General features: G+C 36.4%; 1 protein-coding gene across 5 annotated transcripts in view; it reads left to right on the forward strand.

Moving 5' to 3' along the window:
* The window catches only part of PARG (poly(ADP-ribose) glycohydrolase), a 116,276-nt gene that overhangs the window by 52,514 nt on the left and 46,893 nt on the right, over nucleotides 1-16,869 (forward strand). For all 5 annotated transcript variants that reach the window (XM_032837659.1, XM_032837648.1, XM_032837632.1 and 2 more), the window contains 3 exons: nucleotides 29-121; nucleotides 4,609-4,766; nucleotides 14,368-14,447. In XM_032837659.1, coding sequence (XP_032693550.1) covers nucleotides 29-121; nucleotides 4,609-4,766; nucleotides 14,368-14,447 — 331 coding nt within the window. The remainder of the gene's footprint in view (nucleotides 1-28; nucleotides 122-4,608; nucleotides 4,767-14,367; nucleotides 14,448-16,869) is intronic.

Genomic DNA, 16,869 nt, shown 5'->3' on the forward strand with positions numbered 1-16,869 from the left:
TTCACTAATATATTTGATTGGTTTTCAGGTACTTGAAGAAGCAGAAGCTCAGCATTTATATCAGTCCATTTTGCCTGATATGGTGAAAATTGCACTCTGTCTGCCCAATATTTGCACCCAGGTTAGTAGAAATAACTTCTTCCTCAGTAGCGTCCTTGGCACTCACAATTGAATTTCTTTTTAACTCTAATGGCCAGGGTCAAAGAGAGAGAAGAAAGAGATGGGAAACAGTTTTTACCAAAGAGTGTAAAGATTTTGCTATACTGAAGAAAAGGTTAGAGGCTAGAGGGAATGCTACAAAAGGACATTAAAAATGCAGCATTCAATTTCTGAGCTTCAGTTTACACTATTGAGGTTTGCTTATTCAGAGGTCCTATTCTCGTTTTGTTTAAATAATCTCTGACTTTAAAAAAAAATGTCATTATTCTAAGACATACTAATGGATTTAGAACATCCATCTTCTTCAGAATGGCTCTTCCTTACCCCACAGTGGTGTACTATATAACAAGTGAGCTCATGGTACTTTTATAACTTTTACAAATGAAAGAATCTGGTATTCTTTTTGGGGGGAGTATGTTAATTATAGCTGTATAATAAATTTGCCAAAATTCCGTGGCTTAAAGCAACAAACATTTATTATTTCACAGTCTCTGTCTGTCAGGAATTCAGGAACAGCTTTGCTGAGTGGTTCTGGCTCAGGATCTCTTTCATGGTCGCAGTCGGGGTGTTGGTCAGGGCTGCAGTCCTTTTCTGAAGCTTTCACTGAGGCTGGAGGAGCCGCCTCTAAGTTGGTTTACTCACATGGCTTTTGGCAGAAGCCCTCAATTTCTTTCTTTCTTTCTTTTTTTTTTTTTTTTTTTAAGATTGTATTTATTTATTCATCACAGAGAGAGGGAAATGGAGACAGAGGGAGAAGCAGGCTTCCCAACGGAGCAGGAAGCCTGATAACGGAACTCAGTCCCAGGATACTGGGATCACGACCTGAGATGAAGGCAGAGGCTTAACCACCTGAGCCACCCAGCACCCAGAAGCCCTCAATTTCTTTCGATGGCCTTCTCCCTAGGCTCATTGACTTGTCCTCACGACATGCTTGCTAACTTCTCCAGAACAAGCCACCTACGGGAGAGAACAGGAAATTGGCAGTGCCTTTTTTGACCTAGTTTTTGAAGGCACCTACTGTCACTCATGCTATTTTTCTATTGATTACAAATTAGTCACTAAATCTAATCCACACTCAAGGAGATGGTAATTAGACTGTCTTAGAAGGAGGAAATGTCGGAGTTCCTGGGTGGCGCAGTTGGTTGAGTGTGTCTGACTCTTGGTTTCGATCTCAGGGTTATGAGATCGAGCCCTGTGTTGGGTTCTGCACTCAGCTCAGGGTCTGCTTGGGATTCTCCCTCCCTCACCCTCTGCCCCTCCTGCTCATGCTCTCTTTCTCTCAATTATAAAATATTAAAAAAAAATCCTTTAAAAGGAGGAAATATCAAAGAATTTGTGGACACATTTTCAGATCACCATAAGAGGTTGTTGGTTTGTTCTTTATAATTTTCTTCCTGTGTTTATCACAACGTAGGTTGTGAATTTGCCTCTGTCTTTTGTTTCTAGAGCTAGCCCCCTTGCTGCATGGATGCTAGCCAGGGTTTTGGTAATACTGTTGCTCCACAGAGGCCCTAGGGACATTTTGGGTGGAATAGTTTACACATGTGAGAAATGGTTTCACACATAGTAACATGTCATTGGGGATACCCGCAAAACCACAGCCATAGTCATTGGAACAATCTAAAAACATAAGCAAATGGTTGAGGGCCATGCCACCTTCAGTTAAGAACCACTGTATGTTTTTTGATGTGCCATATTTGTTAGCATCTTACTGTGATATTTCTCATTTTATGTAACTTTAATTTCACATCATTAATGCATAGTATCTGAAATAAGTTTTCTTTTGGGCAGGGAAAATACATATTAATACTCCTTATTTATGTTGGAAGGTTTTTTTGCTTACTTATGTGTCATGTTCATTCTTTATCCTTTTTCTTGTTGCTTTTTTCCTTACCTAGTAAAATCCCTTACTATCTCTTAGGTTGTGCTTAGCTTTTATGTCTCCTGCGAAGCCTTCCCTACCTCTCCTAGCCAAAGTTAACCCCTCCTATGACACTCAAGTCACACTTAGAACATTATTTTGTGATTTTTGTCTTTATATATCTCCCCCTACTATATTATATTCTTCTTGAAGGGAAATCCTCTTTGTGACCTCAAGTTCCATGTGCTTAATTAAATGGTCTTTTAATTCAACATGTAGTTCATAATTGATAGCGTATAGCCTTTAGACATGAATCACTTAATCTTCTCTTCCCCTTGCACTTAGGCAAGAAGAGCATTTCCATATTTTATGTAATGAGATACATATTCAAAAACATGTAAATTTATAAGTTCTAACAAGGCACTTGGTAAAACAAAATTGGACTTGTGGCTCCCCAACATTTTGGCCTGGTTAAAAACAATTTTGTTTTTCTATTCATGTATTAATGGGGAGAGCATTTTAAGTCTGGGCTTTTTACTCTACTGAAAAGTAAATCTCTGCTGTGAAAGTTAACACTTCACTTTGATATCACAGTGTATCTTTGGCAAGTTAAATTGAATATGTGATTATTTAATGATTTATCACATTATCATTCTCTAGGCCAAACCCAAAAGGTAAATTTTAGATTTATAAAAAGCAAACTAAAGGAAGGAAGCAGATTTTTGAGATTAACTTTTTGAAAGATCTTGGTTCGTATTAAATCAGTCAGTCTCTTATTTTATCTAGCTGAACACTTAAAAGATTCACACTTTCTAGTTCTCCCCAAATGTTGAGCTTTCAGACATTCCTCCTCCAAGAAAATAGAAATAAATTACTGTATTTAAAATTGTACTGTTTTGTTATTTGGGGGTTAAGAGATGTTTGTGTTTATTGTTCAGTAAGCCTAAAATATCACCATTACTTTTTTTTTTTTTAAGATTTTATTTATTTATTTGACAGAGATCACAAGTAGGCAGAGAGGCAGGCAGAGAGAGAGAAAGGGAAGCAGGCTCCCCGCTGAGCAGAGAGTCGGATGCGGGGCTCGATCCCAGGACTCTGGGATCATGACCTGAGCCGAAAGCAGAGGCTTTAACCCACTGAGCCACCCAGGCACCCCTATCACCATTACTTTTTAAAGTCATTCTTATGGATAACTTGGTAAATTGCAGTTAGAAGCTCATTTTTTTTAAAAAACTAACAGTTTGCTTGAAGCCATTGATACATTGTCACCTTTTCTAAACTCATTGCTGGTTTGTAAATAAGTGTATAGGATGGAAAGAGAAACCCATATGACCTCTCTGTTTCCTCTTTCTTAGAAATGGTAATTGCTAAGGCCTAAAAGGAGAAAATTTTGGGTATTATAGTGATTCTTTCCATTTCCCTTGTTAGTTTATCTTTGTATTTTCCCAAGGGAAATAGTTGAACTGCAAATTTAACCTTTTCTTTCTCTAGCAAATTCTTATTCTAGCACTGATGTCTGTTTTCTGTTACTTAGAAAAAAATTAATTTTTATATTATTGCAGTTTTGATTTGTCTTGCCTGCCTTTCCTCAATTTCATTTTTGGTGTTGATTCCTTAGATATGATCAGGACAGTTGTCTTTGTCTACTGGTTTGAAATAAATGCAGGAATCCAGGATTCTTACTTCAGTGTCTTACCAAAAGGTAGAAGGAAAAGCATCTTAAACATTATGTTGGAGCATTTTAAAAACTTTACAACTGATACATAAACTTGACTTTACCATCATGACTTTGAAAACATATAGTTTAAACATTTAAAATAGAATAAGACCAACTGAACATAATAGTTAGGTCCATGGATTATACTGAAAAGAAAAGGTCAATGAATTTGGATTTGGTACAACTAAAAGACATTTCCATCATAAAAACTTTGAAGGGAAAATGCCCTATGTCTTCCTTGGCTTAAAGTGAGTATGTAGGAAATGCCTATCTTCTTACAAGTTACACATAAGTCTGTATACACCTGTCCTATTAATTGCTTTAATAAAATTAGATTTAGCTTTCATAAAGAAATTGTCAAAGTAAAGTGTAATTCAGAATTAGAAGGAAAAGACTTATTTATTGAATTATTTTCCTTAGATCATTTTATTTAGGACTAAGATAGAAAAATTGCTCCATCTGGCAGTTATAAATACAAGTGAAAATAAAATTTAGCATAGGTAATAATAGCTAAACTCAGTGTTGCATTTTTTTGTTTCATCTTTTGTTTAAATTTTTCATTACATGGATAATGTGTTTTTATTTCCTACTTGCTAAAGCAATCTTGTTTTCCGCTAATAAGTAACATTTTGTGTTCTCTTCACTATCATTATTATTGATTAGAAATCTGCAGTTTGTCAAACAAGTACACTTTTCCAATCATCCTTGATGAACTGCCCTTGACTTCAACAGTACTGCTGATTTACGGATTCAAGAGTGGCCTGAAATTATTCCTGCCTTAATTTAGCAAATGCAATTTGGTGCCTCTGCTTTTAAAATTGCTAAACTAATTATTGTTCTTCTTGTCTGTATATTTTGTTTCCTCTGTCAGCCAATACCGCTCCTGAAACAGAAGATGAATCATTCCATCACAATGTCACAGGAACAGATTGCCAGTCTTTTAGCTAATGCTTTCTTCTGCACATTTCCACGGCGAAATGCTAAGATGAAATCTGAGTATTCTAGCTACCCAGACATTAACTTCAATCGGTATGTTTTCAGAGAACACCTCTTTAAAAGTGAAATAGAGAAGGGGGGAAGGAACTAATATTTGTCCAGGGATTTGCCATAGGCCAAACATTTTATGTCAAATTATCTAATTTAATCTTTATAATGCAGTGAGTTAAGTGGTATTTTTGCCATTTTGCAGGCCAGATAATTAAAATTCAGTGAAAATCTTTATTATATGGTTACTCTCCATTATTAACACTAAGAAAGAGTGGAGAAACAATGAAAAATAATGTCATCTGTGTAAGAGAATTTATTTAAAATCCCAGCAAGAGATATCAATTTTATACTATATTCTCTTTGATTTTGTGAATACCAGTTGTGAGAAAAATGTTGTTAACCTAATTCTGAGTCAGTATGTTAAAGCTAAGTATGTTTTAAGAGAATAGTATTTAGTCATTTAGTTCAAACATTCAGTGAGCAATTACAGTATTCTCCACAGTTTGTTAAGTGCCTTGAGGGTTACAAGAAGAGAAGGGATGAACCAGTTTCTGACTTCTCTGCCTTTCTTTCATCCACAATTTTATACCTTTTTCAAGCATCAGTTCATGTATCACTGCTTCTGATATCTCTGATCCTGCCAGGATAGGTTTGCTAGTCTTTTGGGTTCCTATGAAGGTATGTGTGTACCTCTGTTACATCAGGGAGAGGCATATAGCATTATGATACTTTATTAGAAAGGATATAGTTTAATAAAGGAAACCTTTCTTGAAGAAATAACTTTTGAACTCAGTATGAATGGGTGAGTAGAAGTTTTACCAAGGAGAAAAGGAGAGATGATTACATTCTGGGCAGGGGGTACAGCATGTATAAAGGCACTGTGGTAAAAAGGACATGATATCCCCAGAGACTGAGAGAAGACCAGTGTGGATGCAGCACAGAGAGAGAGGACAAGTTGCAGAAGGAGATGGGGGCCAGTAGGCAATCCTGCTGTGCCTACTAGGCCTTCCTAAGGCAATAGAAACTCATTAAAGGATTTGGTATGGGAGGAGGAGGAAGCTGATGTATTTGATCAGATTAGCATTTTCAAAAGTTTATTCTGACTACAGTGTGGGTACTGAGTGGAGAAGGGCCATGGTACAATGAGTTTAAGCAGTTGGAGAGGCTATTGCAATACACCAGAAAGGAAAGGATGATAGCTGGGATCATGTAGTGGTCATGATGGAGATATGGTGATGTTTGAAGGGCAAGTCATTGTGATAGTGATGGACTGGATTGGTGAATGGGTGAAAGGAGGCATCTGGGGTACAACCAGGCATGTGCCTTCAGTGTTCTCTACTTTTCCTACTGTACCACCTACACTACTTTGTTACAGTTGTTTCATGCTTTCAGTGGGGACAGGGATTTTTTTTTTTTTTTTTAGATTGATTTATTTGAGAAGAGAGAGAGAGAGCTGGGTGAGGGGCAGAGGGAGAGAGAATCTCAAGCAGACTCCCTCTTAAGTGTTGAGCCTAACGTGGTGCTCGATCTCTCACAACACTGAGATTGTGACCTGAGCCGAAATCAAGAGTTGGACATTTGGCTGACTGAGCCGCCCAGGCGCCCCATCAGTGGGGACAGGGGTCTTATCTTTCATTAAGTTTTATGCATTATAGGCCTTCAGTAAATCCACATCAAGTGAATGAAAATACATTTTACAGATGAAGTACTTGAGAAATTGATTAGTGGCAGAGTGCTAGGATGAAAACTTAGACCCTTAGTTCTTAGTCTACTGTTCTTTATTTTTCAAACTGTATCTTATCCATAGGAATTAGGAAATGTTTGATTTTTAAGCAATATATAATTCAAGTTTTTGCCTTTGATTTCTTTAGTATTTGGGATAGGACTGAGAGAAAACAAAGAACATTGGTATCTATAATTGTAATTGTGTAAAGAACCTGTTTATTAACTATAATTTTTTGGCCTATTTGAGAAATTGTTTAAGAATTTTTTTCTGTTCATAGTTAAGGGCTATGCATCTCTTGCAGGTTTTTTTTTTTTTAGTATAGAAAGGAAATGGTCAAATTTTGTATGTAAGTAAACAGTGGAAATTTAATTTTGTAGAAATGTAATTATCTGTTTCCATGAAGAGTATTAGTTATATTAATAATAGGGATCTCTGTAGAGTAAATGGTCTTTCTGTTTATTTGGAATCAATGTTTGATCAGCTCCAGGATCACCAGAGATACTATAAATTTTAAAATTTTAAATTAAAAAAAATTAAAAATGAGTGTTTTTCTGGTTTTGGGTTTTGGTAAGCAATAGCTCTAATTAATAATGATTTAGAATTCATTGGGGAGGGTATGTGCTATGATGAGTGTGGTGAATTGTGTAAGGCTGATGATTCACAGACAAGTACCCCTGAAGCAAATAATACATTATATGTTAATAAAAATAAATACATAAATACATAAGTAAATATATTCTTACTTAAAAAAATGCTTTAGAATTAGCGTTTCCATGGGCACTTACAGTTTGTTTCTATGGGATGAGTAGTCAGCTAGTGCTTGTATCTTGATGGTCCCTATATAAACGTTTCTTTGATGTCTTAGATCCAAGCTTTCTCAGATTGATTCTTTGATTTAATTATAGACCTCTTAAATTTATTTTTTAGATTAGAACTGTGCATTCTCTTACTAAGTTGAAGTTATATCAGAGAGCCAATCTTTTCCCAAAAAAGTTATTTCTAAAACTGTTAAGGATATTTTCAAACATACTAAAAAGTAAAGAAAACAGTATTGTGAACCCATGTTTATCCATCTTCAGTACTTAACAGAATTTTTTATTTTGCTCTGTTTTCACCTATCCAACCCCACTCAAAAAAAATTTTTTTTTTTAAACAAATTGTAGATGTTAAGTTTCACCCATGAAGAATTCAGTATTTAGGGGCACCTGGGTGGCTAAGTTGGTAGAGCGTACTAGTCTTAATCTTGGGATGGTGAGTTTCAGCTCCATGTTGGGTGTAGAGTTTACTTAAAAAAAAAAAGAATTTGGTGTTTAAACTCTTCACAAATCATTTTAGTCTGATATCTTGGTTAAATATTTATAGCCCTTTTCTTAGAAAGCTAAAAGCTCTCTGGATAACTACAAATATACATACCTTATTGGTTAAAATAAGAAAAAGCACAGAAAGGGAGCAGAAGGTTAAGCATGATTAGAAATAGCAAATGTAGGGGTGGCTCAACTGGTTGAGCTGGAGCATCTGACTCTTGAGTTCCGCTCAGGTTGTGATCTCAGGCTCCTGGGATCATGCTCCATGCCTGACTCCACACTCAGCGTAGAGTCTGCTTATCCCTCTCCCTCTACTCCTCCCCTTGTTCTCTTTCTTTCAAATAAACGAACAAACAAATAAAAATCTTTTAAAAAAAGAATTAGCAATTGTAGTCTTTAATAAGGATTAAAAAGTTATATGTAGAATATCTCAATTATGTTAAAATATCTGTGTCTGTTAATTGTCTTTGTGTTCATATTAGTACATGTATGAGCATGGAAAATGGACTGACAAGAAAATGAATACAAGTATGATTACCATTGGGTAGTGAGATAAACATATTTAATGCTTTTTTTTCATTCTTTTCTATATTTTTGAAATTGCTTATAATAAACATATTACTTTTATAATCAGAAGAAAAATAGTTACAAGTCAGTCATCAGAAAGGGAGTAGAAGACAAAGTTAATAAAAAGAGTGGATGATTTTTGTGATTTGATTTTGAGGTTGGACTCCTACAAATTTTTTGAGCCTGTCTTAAACAGCTAGCTTCTTCCTTCCTAACTGTAGCCCCATAGACACAGTATCATAACCTCCCCTTCCCCATCACTGTCCATTCAGCATGTAAGAGAAACAAGTCCACAGGGTGCTCTAAAGGCTGGGCCCCTGCTACATTGACAGCATTCTTTTCTCAATAGTAAAATAGACCTCAGGTTTGGAATGGGTGACAGGTAAAAGTAGTCTAGGGAAGACTTGGCTTTTGTGACTTCCCATTTCCTGCCACAATTACCAGGCTTTATATCAATTATAATATGTGTTAATTTTATTTATTTTATTTTTAAGATTTTATTATTTGAGATAGAGTGAACGAGTAAGAAAGAGAGCACAAGTAGGGGGAGCACAAGAAGAGGGAGAAGCAGACTCCCCATTGAGCAAGGAGCCTGATGTGGGACTCCATCCATCCCGGTACCCTGGGATCATGACACGAGCCAAAGGCAGACGGTTAACCAACTGAGCCACCCGAGCAACCCCACATGTGTTCATTTTAAAGCATCATTGGTTTTCTGCTAAACTTCTGACAGAGGAATACTGGAACTTCTTGGCAAAGGCGTGTGTTTATCTTTTTCATTGTGCAGGGTCATTTATTCTGAAATTTGAGCTGGTTGGCTCTGAACGTCAGCATGTTAGGTTTGACGGGAAAAGAGGCTGAGCTATTTTTCTTAATGAAGGGAATATGGATTTGAACAATGTAAGCATTTTATGTAAATGAATGTTGATTTCTTTGCTGGGCATGAGAAATTTTTTTTGCATGAGAATAATTCTTAATAACAATACCTAATGTTTATTAAGTACTTGCTATGTATCAGTCACCATGCTGTTATTTTTTTACCTAATATATCAAATTTATAAATTAGGTATTATTTTTTTCATTTTTCAGATGAGAAGATGGAAGCTTAGAGAGGGTAGGTTACTTCCCTAAGTTAGCTGGTATAACTGGGATTCAAACTCAGGATTGAAGTATTCCTCTAGAAGCTGAGTCCCTTAACCATTCCGCTATCTGGCCTCTGTTTGAATAATTATTCAGGTTAATTAGGTTAATACTTCTTACATCATAGCTAATCAGAAACTAAAACTATCCTTAGAAATAATTCTCAGTCTGTAAAATGAAAGTCATTTGTCAGTCCAGAGTGACCATGAAAGGATTTAAACTCATAGTATCCCAATAGCATTTTCACCAAATGAGAGCTTAATCTATTGAAAATTTGAATACAAGCATATTCCTGTCTTCTGGTTGATGGATATTCTTTTGGTCACCAGAAGGTTGAAAATTAATTAAGTGCAAGTAAAGTCTGTGGTTGTGTCTACAATTGTTTTAGGGAATCCTAGCAGCCAGGATGTCAGCACTTGGCTGCACTGAGATGGTATGTATTTAATAAGCCTAAACTAGCAAAACCAAACCAAAACAAAAAAAACATGAGGAATGATGACTATATATGATCACTGATGCTGTCTATTGACAGTTTACTTTGATTCTATCAATGGTAGTTTCTAGGTAGGGAAACCTCTATACTGATAGGTTTAGTGAGAGTAAATGCCTTGTCAGCAGAACTGGGACCTGGATGCTGTCTTCTGTTCACAGTCAGTGCTCGTTTATTATGTCTTACTTCCTCTTAAGCAAAATGCTCTGAGTGTGCTCCAGAAGTGGAAAACAACCAAAAGTTCCCCTTTTTCATGTAACTTACGAAAGATCAAGTACCTAATTTGATGAGCCATTTGATAAACTGATTATGGAGCATTTTTTTGTGGTGGTGTTGTCTTTTTTGCTTAGTTGCTATTTATGATGGTAGTTCTGGCAGTTGGGAGTTGTGTGTGTATGTGAGTGTAGTTAGCCTCAGAAGGGCTATGGCTAGCTAGTTGATTGAATAAGAAAAATGGTTAAGAGTATGTGGTGGGAGGCTGACGTCAATAAATTGAATAAGTCTTCCTGTTTTTATTTATTGTTGTGTTCTTCCAGCTCTGCTTAGTTATGTTAAATACCCCTGACCTTTTCCCCTGCTTGCCTTTCAGGGCCTAAACATTCATATAAAGGCTTCCAATGTGATTAGCATTGATGCTTCTGAGATTGCTTAGAAACTGATGGTCAGAGATTAATTGTGAGTTGCAGCAGTGGTCAGCCCAGGAGGCTTTTACATCTGCCTCTTCCCTGGATTGAAAGTGCTGTTGGGGCCATATGGCAGATTGCTTCACAGAAGAGCCAAGAATTACTTTGTGGCTAGGTTCCAGATTATCATTTGCATCTATTTTAAAGTGGAGGTTGCAGTGTTTTGAGTTTGATTTACTGTGTACTAATGGGATTAATCCTTAACTTGAAATCATATGAGGGGGTGTGTGTGTGCCTAGAATTCAATTCCAGTAATGTTATCAATATTCTATTCAGGGCAAGAGTTTATTAAACTATGATTTTCTTTATATATAAGGAAAGAAAGACATCAGTTAATAAGTATCTGACCCTTGATTGACTTATTTCCTTGAAAATAAAAAGTTTTGTTTAGAACAAAAGCGAGGTTGCCTGACTGGCTTTTTCTGTTTGCTTTTTAAAATACTCTCTAATACTCAGTTAAATGCCAAAATGTCCTTCCTATATGCAAAGGGGTTATTGTGGTCTAGTTTATGTGCATGGTCATATGCATACCTGCTGACTCAAAATAGGCCTTTGAATATACACACCCAGCACTTGAAAACCTAAATTAAAAAAGAAAAATTGGGGCACCTGGGTGGCTCAGTTGGTTGAGTCCCGCATCGGGCTCCCAGCTCCTTGGGGAGTCTGCTTCTCCTTCTGACCTTCTCCTCTCTCATGCTCTCTCTCACTCATTCTCTCTCAAGTAAATAAATAAAATCTTTAAATCTTAAAAAAAAAAATTGTTGAGGGCACCTGGGTGGCTCAGTGGGTTAAAGCCTCTGCCTTCAGCTCAGGTCATGATCCAAGGGTCCTGGGATCAAGCCCCGCATCCGCTCTCTGCTCAGCAGGGAGCCTGCTTCCCTCCCTCCCACCCCCACCACCTCTCTGCCTACTTGTGATCTCTGTCAAATAAATAAATCTTTTTTAAAAAATTGCTGAGAAGTTAAAATATTTCATGGTGCTTGATTATTATAAGGTTTCATTCTCTGAGTCTCTATTTCTGGTTGACTTACTCTCTGTGTGCATTTCTGTTTCTCTTCCTTCCCTCTGTCTCCAGCCCCATCTCTGTTAGTCTCTCTCTCTGCCTTCTCAGCCTCATCTTTTTTTTTTTTTTAGATTTTATTTATTTATTTGACAGACAGATATCACAAGTAGGCAGAGAGGTCGAGCGGGGTATGTAAGCAGGCTCCCTGTTGAGCAGAGAGCCCGATGTGGGGCTCGATCCCAGGACCCTGAGATCATGACCTAAACTGAAGGCAGAGGCTTAACCTACTGAGCCACCTAGGTGCCCCTCAGCCTCATCTTTTTGTCCCTCTCTTTTCTTGGAGCTCGTTTGTCTTCTTCCTCCCCCTAGATGCTGTCTCTGAGATTATATCACTCTGGTGATATTCACTCATGTTGTTACCTGTGTTTTTATGTAGTTTTCACACCAGGATAATTGATATCATTTGGGTGGCTATGTATAGTACTTTCAGACTTCACTGTTGTGGAATTTTAGACTTCATGCAAGGGTTTTAAACCTGCTTCATCTTCCCTGATTTTTTGATTCCTTCCTGTCTCTTATTCCTCCCACCTCACATGGCACTTCCTGCTCCATCAGGAACATGGGAAAGCATATTTGGTTACATAATGATTTGAAATTGGGCTTGGAGGGACAAATAAACAATACCTTGAGATTCTGCTTGACTTTGTACTGATAAGGTTAGGACCTACAAGATAAACAATGGGTGCTCATTTGTAGTAGGTGATAATAACTGCCATATAATCTTCCAGGAAAGTCAGTATTGCTAGGGTAATAAATCTACAGTCCCAAGAGGCTCTTAGGCTAACTACTTTGTCATTGTGGTTATGAAATACATGAACTTCAATGTGATTTTACAAACAACTGACCACAAATATGAGGCAGGGGTGCTTTTTATTTTGGGGAGAATTATTTCTTAAGGATAACAACTACCTTTTTCCTTACTACACAGTAGTTCTGTGGAAGAGGAACTTTACTTGGATTATGTAGTATATCAGTTCATCTCTAAGAAAAGGTGATGGCTGCCTTTATATTCATACTGTTTCCCTCTACTAAGTAGTAAACCTAGAAAGGGATTTTGCAGTGATTCCCAAGATCCTCATTTAGTAAATCACATTTATTTGATACTGGATGTTTAATTAAACTACCAGGTGGCTTCTTCATTTTGACTATCATTTTGATTTAAATAAACTCTATCCTGGTTGACATATTACATAAGAAACCAAGCTGAAACCTGTGCTCTCAAAGATCCTTTCTTTTAGCAGGCAGTGGATTTTAAGGGTATTTGTAATAAATATTTTAGAAAAGTAAGTTCTTTTAAATGAGTAAAAATGACCATACAGGGTCTCTTTTTTAAGAGGTATGGGGCAGAGGGAGAGAGAGAATCTTAAGCAGACTCCATGCCCAGCACAGAGCCAACTCAGGGCTTTATGTCACAACCTGAGATCATGACCTGAGCTGAAATCAAGAGTCGGACACTTAACCAAGCAAGCCACCCAGACACCCCCATACAGGAACTCTTAAACTGTTTTTAAAAATCAGTTCAATTTTATTTTATTTTTTAAGGCAGTTCAATTTTAAATTTGGTTAAAATAACTTTTCTGACATTAGTATTCTTTTCAGGAAATAAGTATTCACATAAACTGTTTTCTCAGAAATTGACCCTGAATACAGAATTTCAGATCATTGAAAACAGGATCATTTGAAATCTACATTTCCTTCCCTTTCCCTAATTCATTTCAGTTGCTCAATAGGATTTTCTCATGAAATTAACTTTTCCCTCTCTGCATATTTACATAAGCTTGCTTTTCTAATAATGAAAAATTGTACCCATTTCGTCACTTATTAAAGTGAACTTTTACTTGAAGGGTTTCTGGTTGTAAAGCCAGAGTATATGACTAGAGGCCGATAAATAATTCCTCGTCATTTATAGCTGCAGAATTTCTTTATAATTTTTAAATGCCTTTGGAAAGCTAGATCTTATGCCTAAAGCATGCTTTTGTGTTTGAAATTCTTTAGCGAACTCCCTATTCAGGTCATATGCTTCCAAAGCCCTGCTTTTCTTTCCTGAGGATAAATTGCATTATGTTTTACCATTAACAATGCCACGTCATTTCAAAGAAGACTAAATTAAGTAGTGCAAGTCCAGGTTGCTGGAAGCTAGATGAGTAGGCATTGTTTTGATTACTGTGCAAAGGGTATATCTGTTTAATTACCAAAGATTGGTCAGTCCCTAAATACTGTGTCATACCTGCTTGTCAGTGTCATAACCACCCATTGCCATCCCTCCCCCAACAAAATTGTGGGGATTTTTTTTTCATGTACCATTTTTGTTCATTCATTTAACTACCTAGTAATATTACGAATTATTAGTATTTGCCATTGGGAAAATGATCGAGCGTTAACTCACTGGCCTAATTGACTTTGGGGGGCCAGATGGTGCCTTCTCCCTGGAGGAAGATAGATGGGAGAAACGTGGTTGCTAGAGAGTACCATCTGACTCGAACAACTTTTAAGAAGCCTTGGTTCTAGTTGGTTTTAGTCTTCTTCAGATGCCGTTGGAATCTGGTTTTCCAGTTCTCTGTCATTATAGGATTGCCTTCCTTTACTTGGTACCAATATATTTAGTTGTTTGTGAATCATTAAGGCATTTGAGATCACTCTTTTTTATTTTCTTTATTTGGTCTTTTTCAGGTTGTTTGAAGGACGTTCATCAAGGAAACCAGAGAAGCTTAAAACACTCTTCTGCTACTTTAGAAGAGTCACAGAGAAAAGTAAATTCCTTTCATTCTTAATACAGTTTTTATCACTGATGCAGATGGTTCAGATTAAGTGGCAGGTCAGAAACATTTTGTGTTCCAACTACACTTTCCTGCCCAAACCAAATAATTCAGTATTATAATCTAGATTTTATGCATGTTACATACATTAAATGCATACTATGAATACATGTGAGTTTTATATACTCTGAAGTTAGACCAGCAGAACATGGTTTGATAGGTTTTCATGAATGAAAAACAGTAAGTTAATACTTTGAAAAGAAAGTATATTGACCAGGAAATACATTTTGGGTGTTCTTTACTTAAAGAGGCATTGATTATTAACAAATAGTTTATTTACAGAGGACAACCTATGTGTTGCCTTCCTACTCATCCCTCTCTTTTTTTTTCCTCATCCCTTCCCACTTTGTAGAATTCTTATAAAACAGTGTTGTACTTAGTGTTTATGTGTTTCTTTTTCTGTTGGACCTTAACCATCTTGTTTTCCGGAAACTAATCATAACCTGAGGCAGTGGTAATAAATGTCTAACCTGTGCTGGAAGTTACTATTACTAGCTAATAATTGATCATTATTGCTACTCTTACCCTAGGAGCTGGGTGACCACAGACAAGTTTCTTAACACCTCTAAGCCTCAGTTTCCTTGTTGGTAGAATAAAAGAATAATGATCAGTTACCTCATAGGATAGTTCTAAATATTAAGTGAGAAGTTACATGATATGTTAGCTATTACCAGCGGGTGGCCTTTCCTACAAGTCGATTATAAGGGAAACCAGAACATCTTAAAGTTTGCTTTTGCTAACTAGAGTAGATCAACTCTGGTCAACTGAAATGAGTTCTTTTCAGTTATGGTCATTCAGGTTGTCAGATTGTCTTAAAGCACATTGTTGACTCATTTTAAGGTCAATTTTCTCATATTCTTCCTTTAGTATCTAATTTCACATTATAGTAGACTTAGCATTTTTTTATTTTTGCAGGTATTGCTATTGAACATTTTTTAGAGTTTGGGAAAGGAATCAGTTTTCCAAATGTTGATATTTAAAAGATAAATCATGCTTCTTTGTTGGAGGGTTATTTATTTCTTAGCTTATTTATTTCTAGTTTTGATCTCTATACTGAATGAAATAATAAAGGAAATGAAGGCTGATTTGTGTTTATGAGACACAAAGCCAAATTAGAATTTGTAATAATTTGTTAGAAAGATGAGTACATTTTTTGTTACTCTGAATTTGTTTTGCTAAATAGAATGCATTCCATTATTATACCTAAGTAATTCAGAATTTATTTTTCTGTCCTTAGAGTCAAACCAAGTATGTCTTCTCTAAAAGCTAATTTGCCTAAGTTTTAGAATTTTATTTGCTTTGAGGGAAAATGCTAATTTTTTTTCAACTAGAAATTTATAAACCATCATAAGTATTAGGAATTAGGCTGAAAAAGATAAATTACAATTAGACATTTATTTTCGGGCTTTTTCATTGTACATGGTAATTTAGTTTTTTGTGAAATATATAGCAACACATGTTGTAAGTTTTTAGGATGTAAAGCTACAGGCTTAAGGAGGAAATACTCAGTGGAATAAAAAAGGTTTGCAGGTTAATGATCAATTTATATAGGAAGCCTGAAGTCCACTTAATAGAAACTACAGAAACCTACTTAAACAATATTTCATCAAATCTAGGACATTGTAGATGATAAAAAGTGTCATTATGTTATGTACAACTAGGAAGGAAAAAATATTCAGGATGGGGAGTCATAGGAGACCTCTTTTACAAAGCTGAGACACCAAGGGTTTGTACCTTCAATCTAAGGATAGATGAGAAATTAACCTGTGCAAAAAAGGGAAAACAAACTATCAATGTCAACCATGGCACTGGCTAGAGAAGAAACAAAAGAACCTCCCCTGAGAATTTGAACCACAAGCCTCAGGTTTGGAGTCTGAAGTCATATTATCAGTGTGACCCACAAAAGCCTGCAATAGTGGATTTAATTCACACTGATCTCAGGTTGGTGGTGCTCCCAGATGACTGCAGAAGCAGATGCACATCTTCTTTGGAAAAATTCAACTTTAATCTAAACCAGTGGCTATGGCTAGATACCTTCCATTGTGAAAGACATATCCCAGTTTTAGAAGTTAATGTGCCTTTTAGAATTGATAAAATGTAATTCCATCAAGACCAACTTTTCAGTGTTGTTAAATGTCTATTTTATTTTATTTTTTTATTTGACAGACAGAGATCACAAGTAGGCAGAGAGGCAGGCAGAGGAAGAGAGAGGAGGAAGCAGGCTCTCTGCTGAGCAGAGAGCCCGATGCGGGGCTCAATCCCAGGACCCTGAGATCATGACCTGAGCTGTAGGCAGAGGCTTTAACCCACTGAGCCAGCCACCCAGGCGCCCCTCAAATGTTTATATTTTTAATGA

The sequence above is a fragment of the Lontra canadensis genome, unplaced genomic scaffold (assembly GCF_010015895.1).
Source record: "Lontra canadensis isolate GAN:19392208 unplaced genomic scaffold, GSC_riverotter_1.0 scaffold3, whole genome shotgun sequence".
Classification (NCBI taxonomy): domain Eukaryota; kingdom Metazoa; phylum Chordata; class Mammalia; order Carnivora; family Mustelidae; genus Lontra; species Lontra canadensis.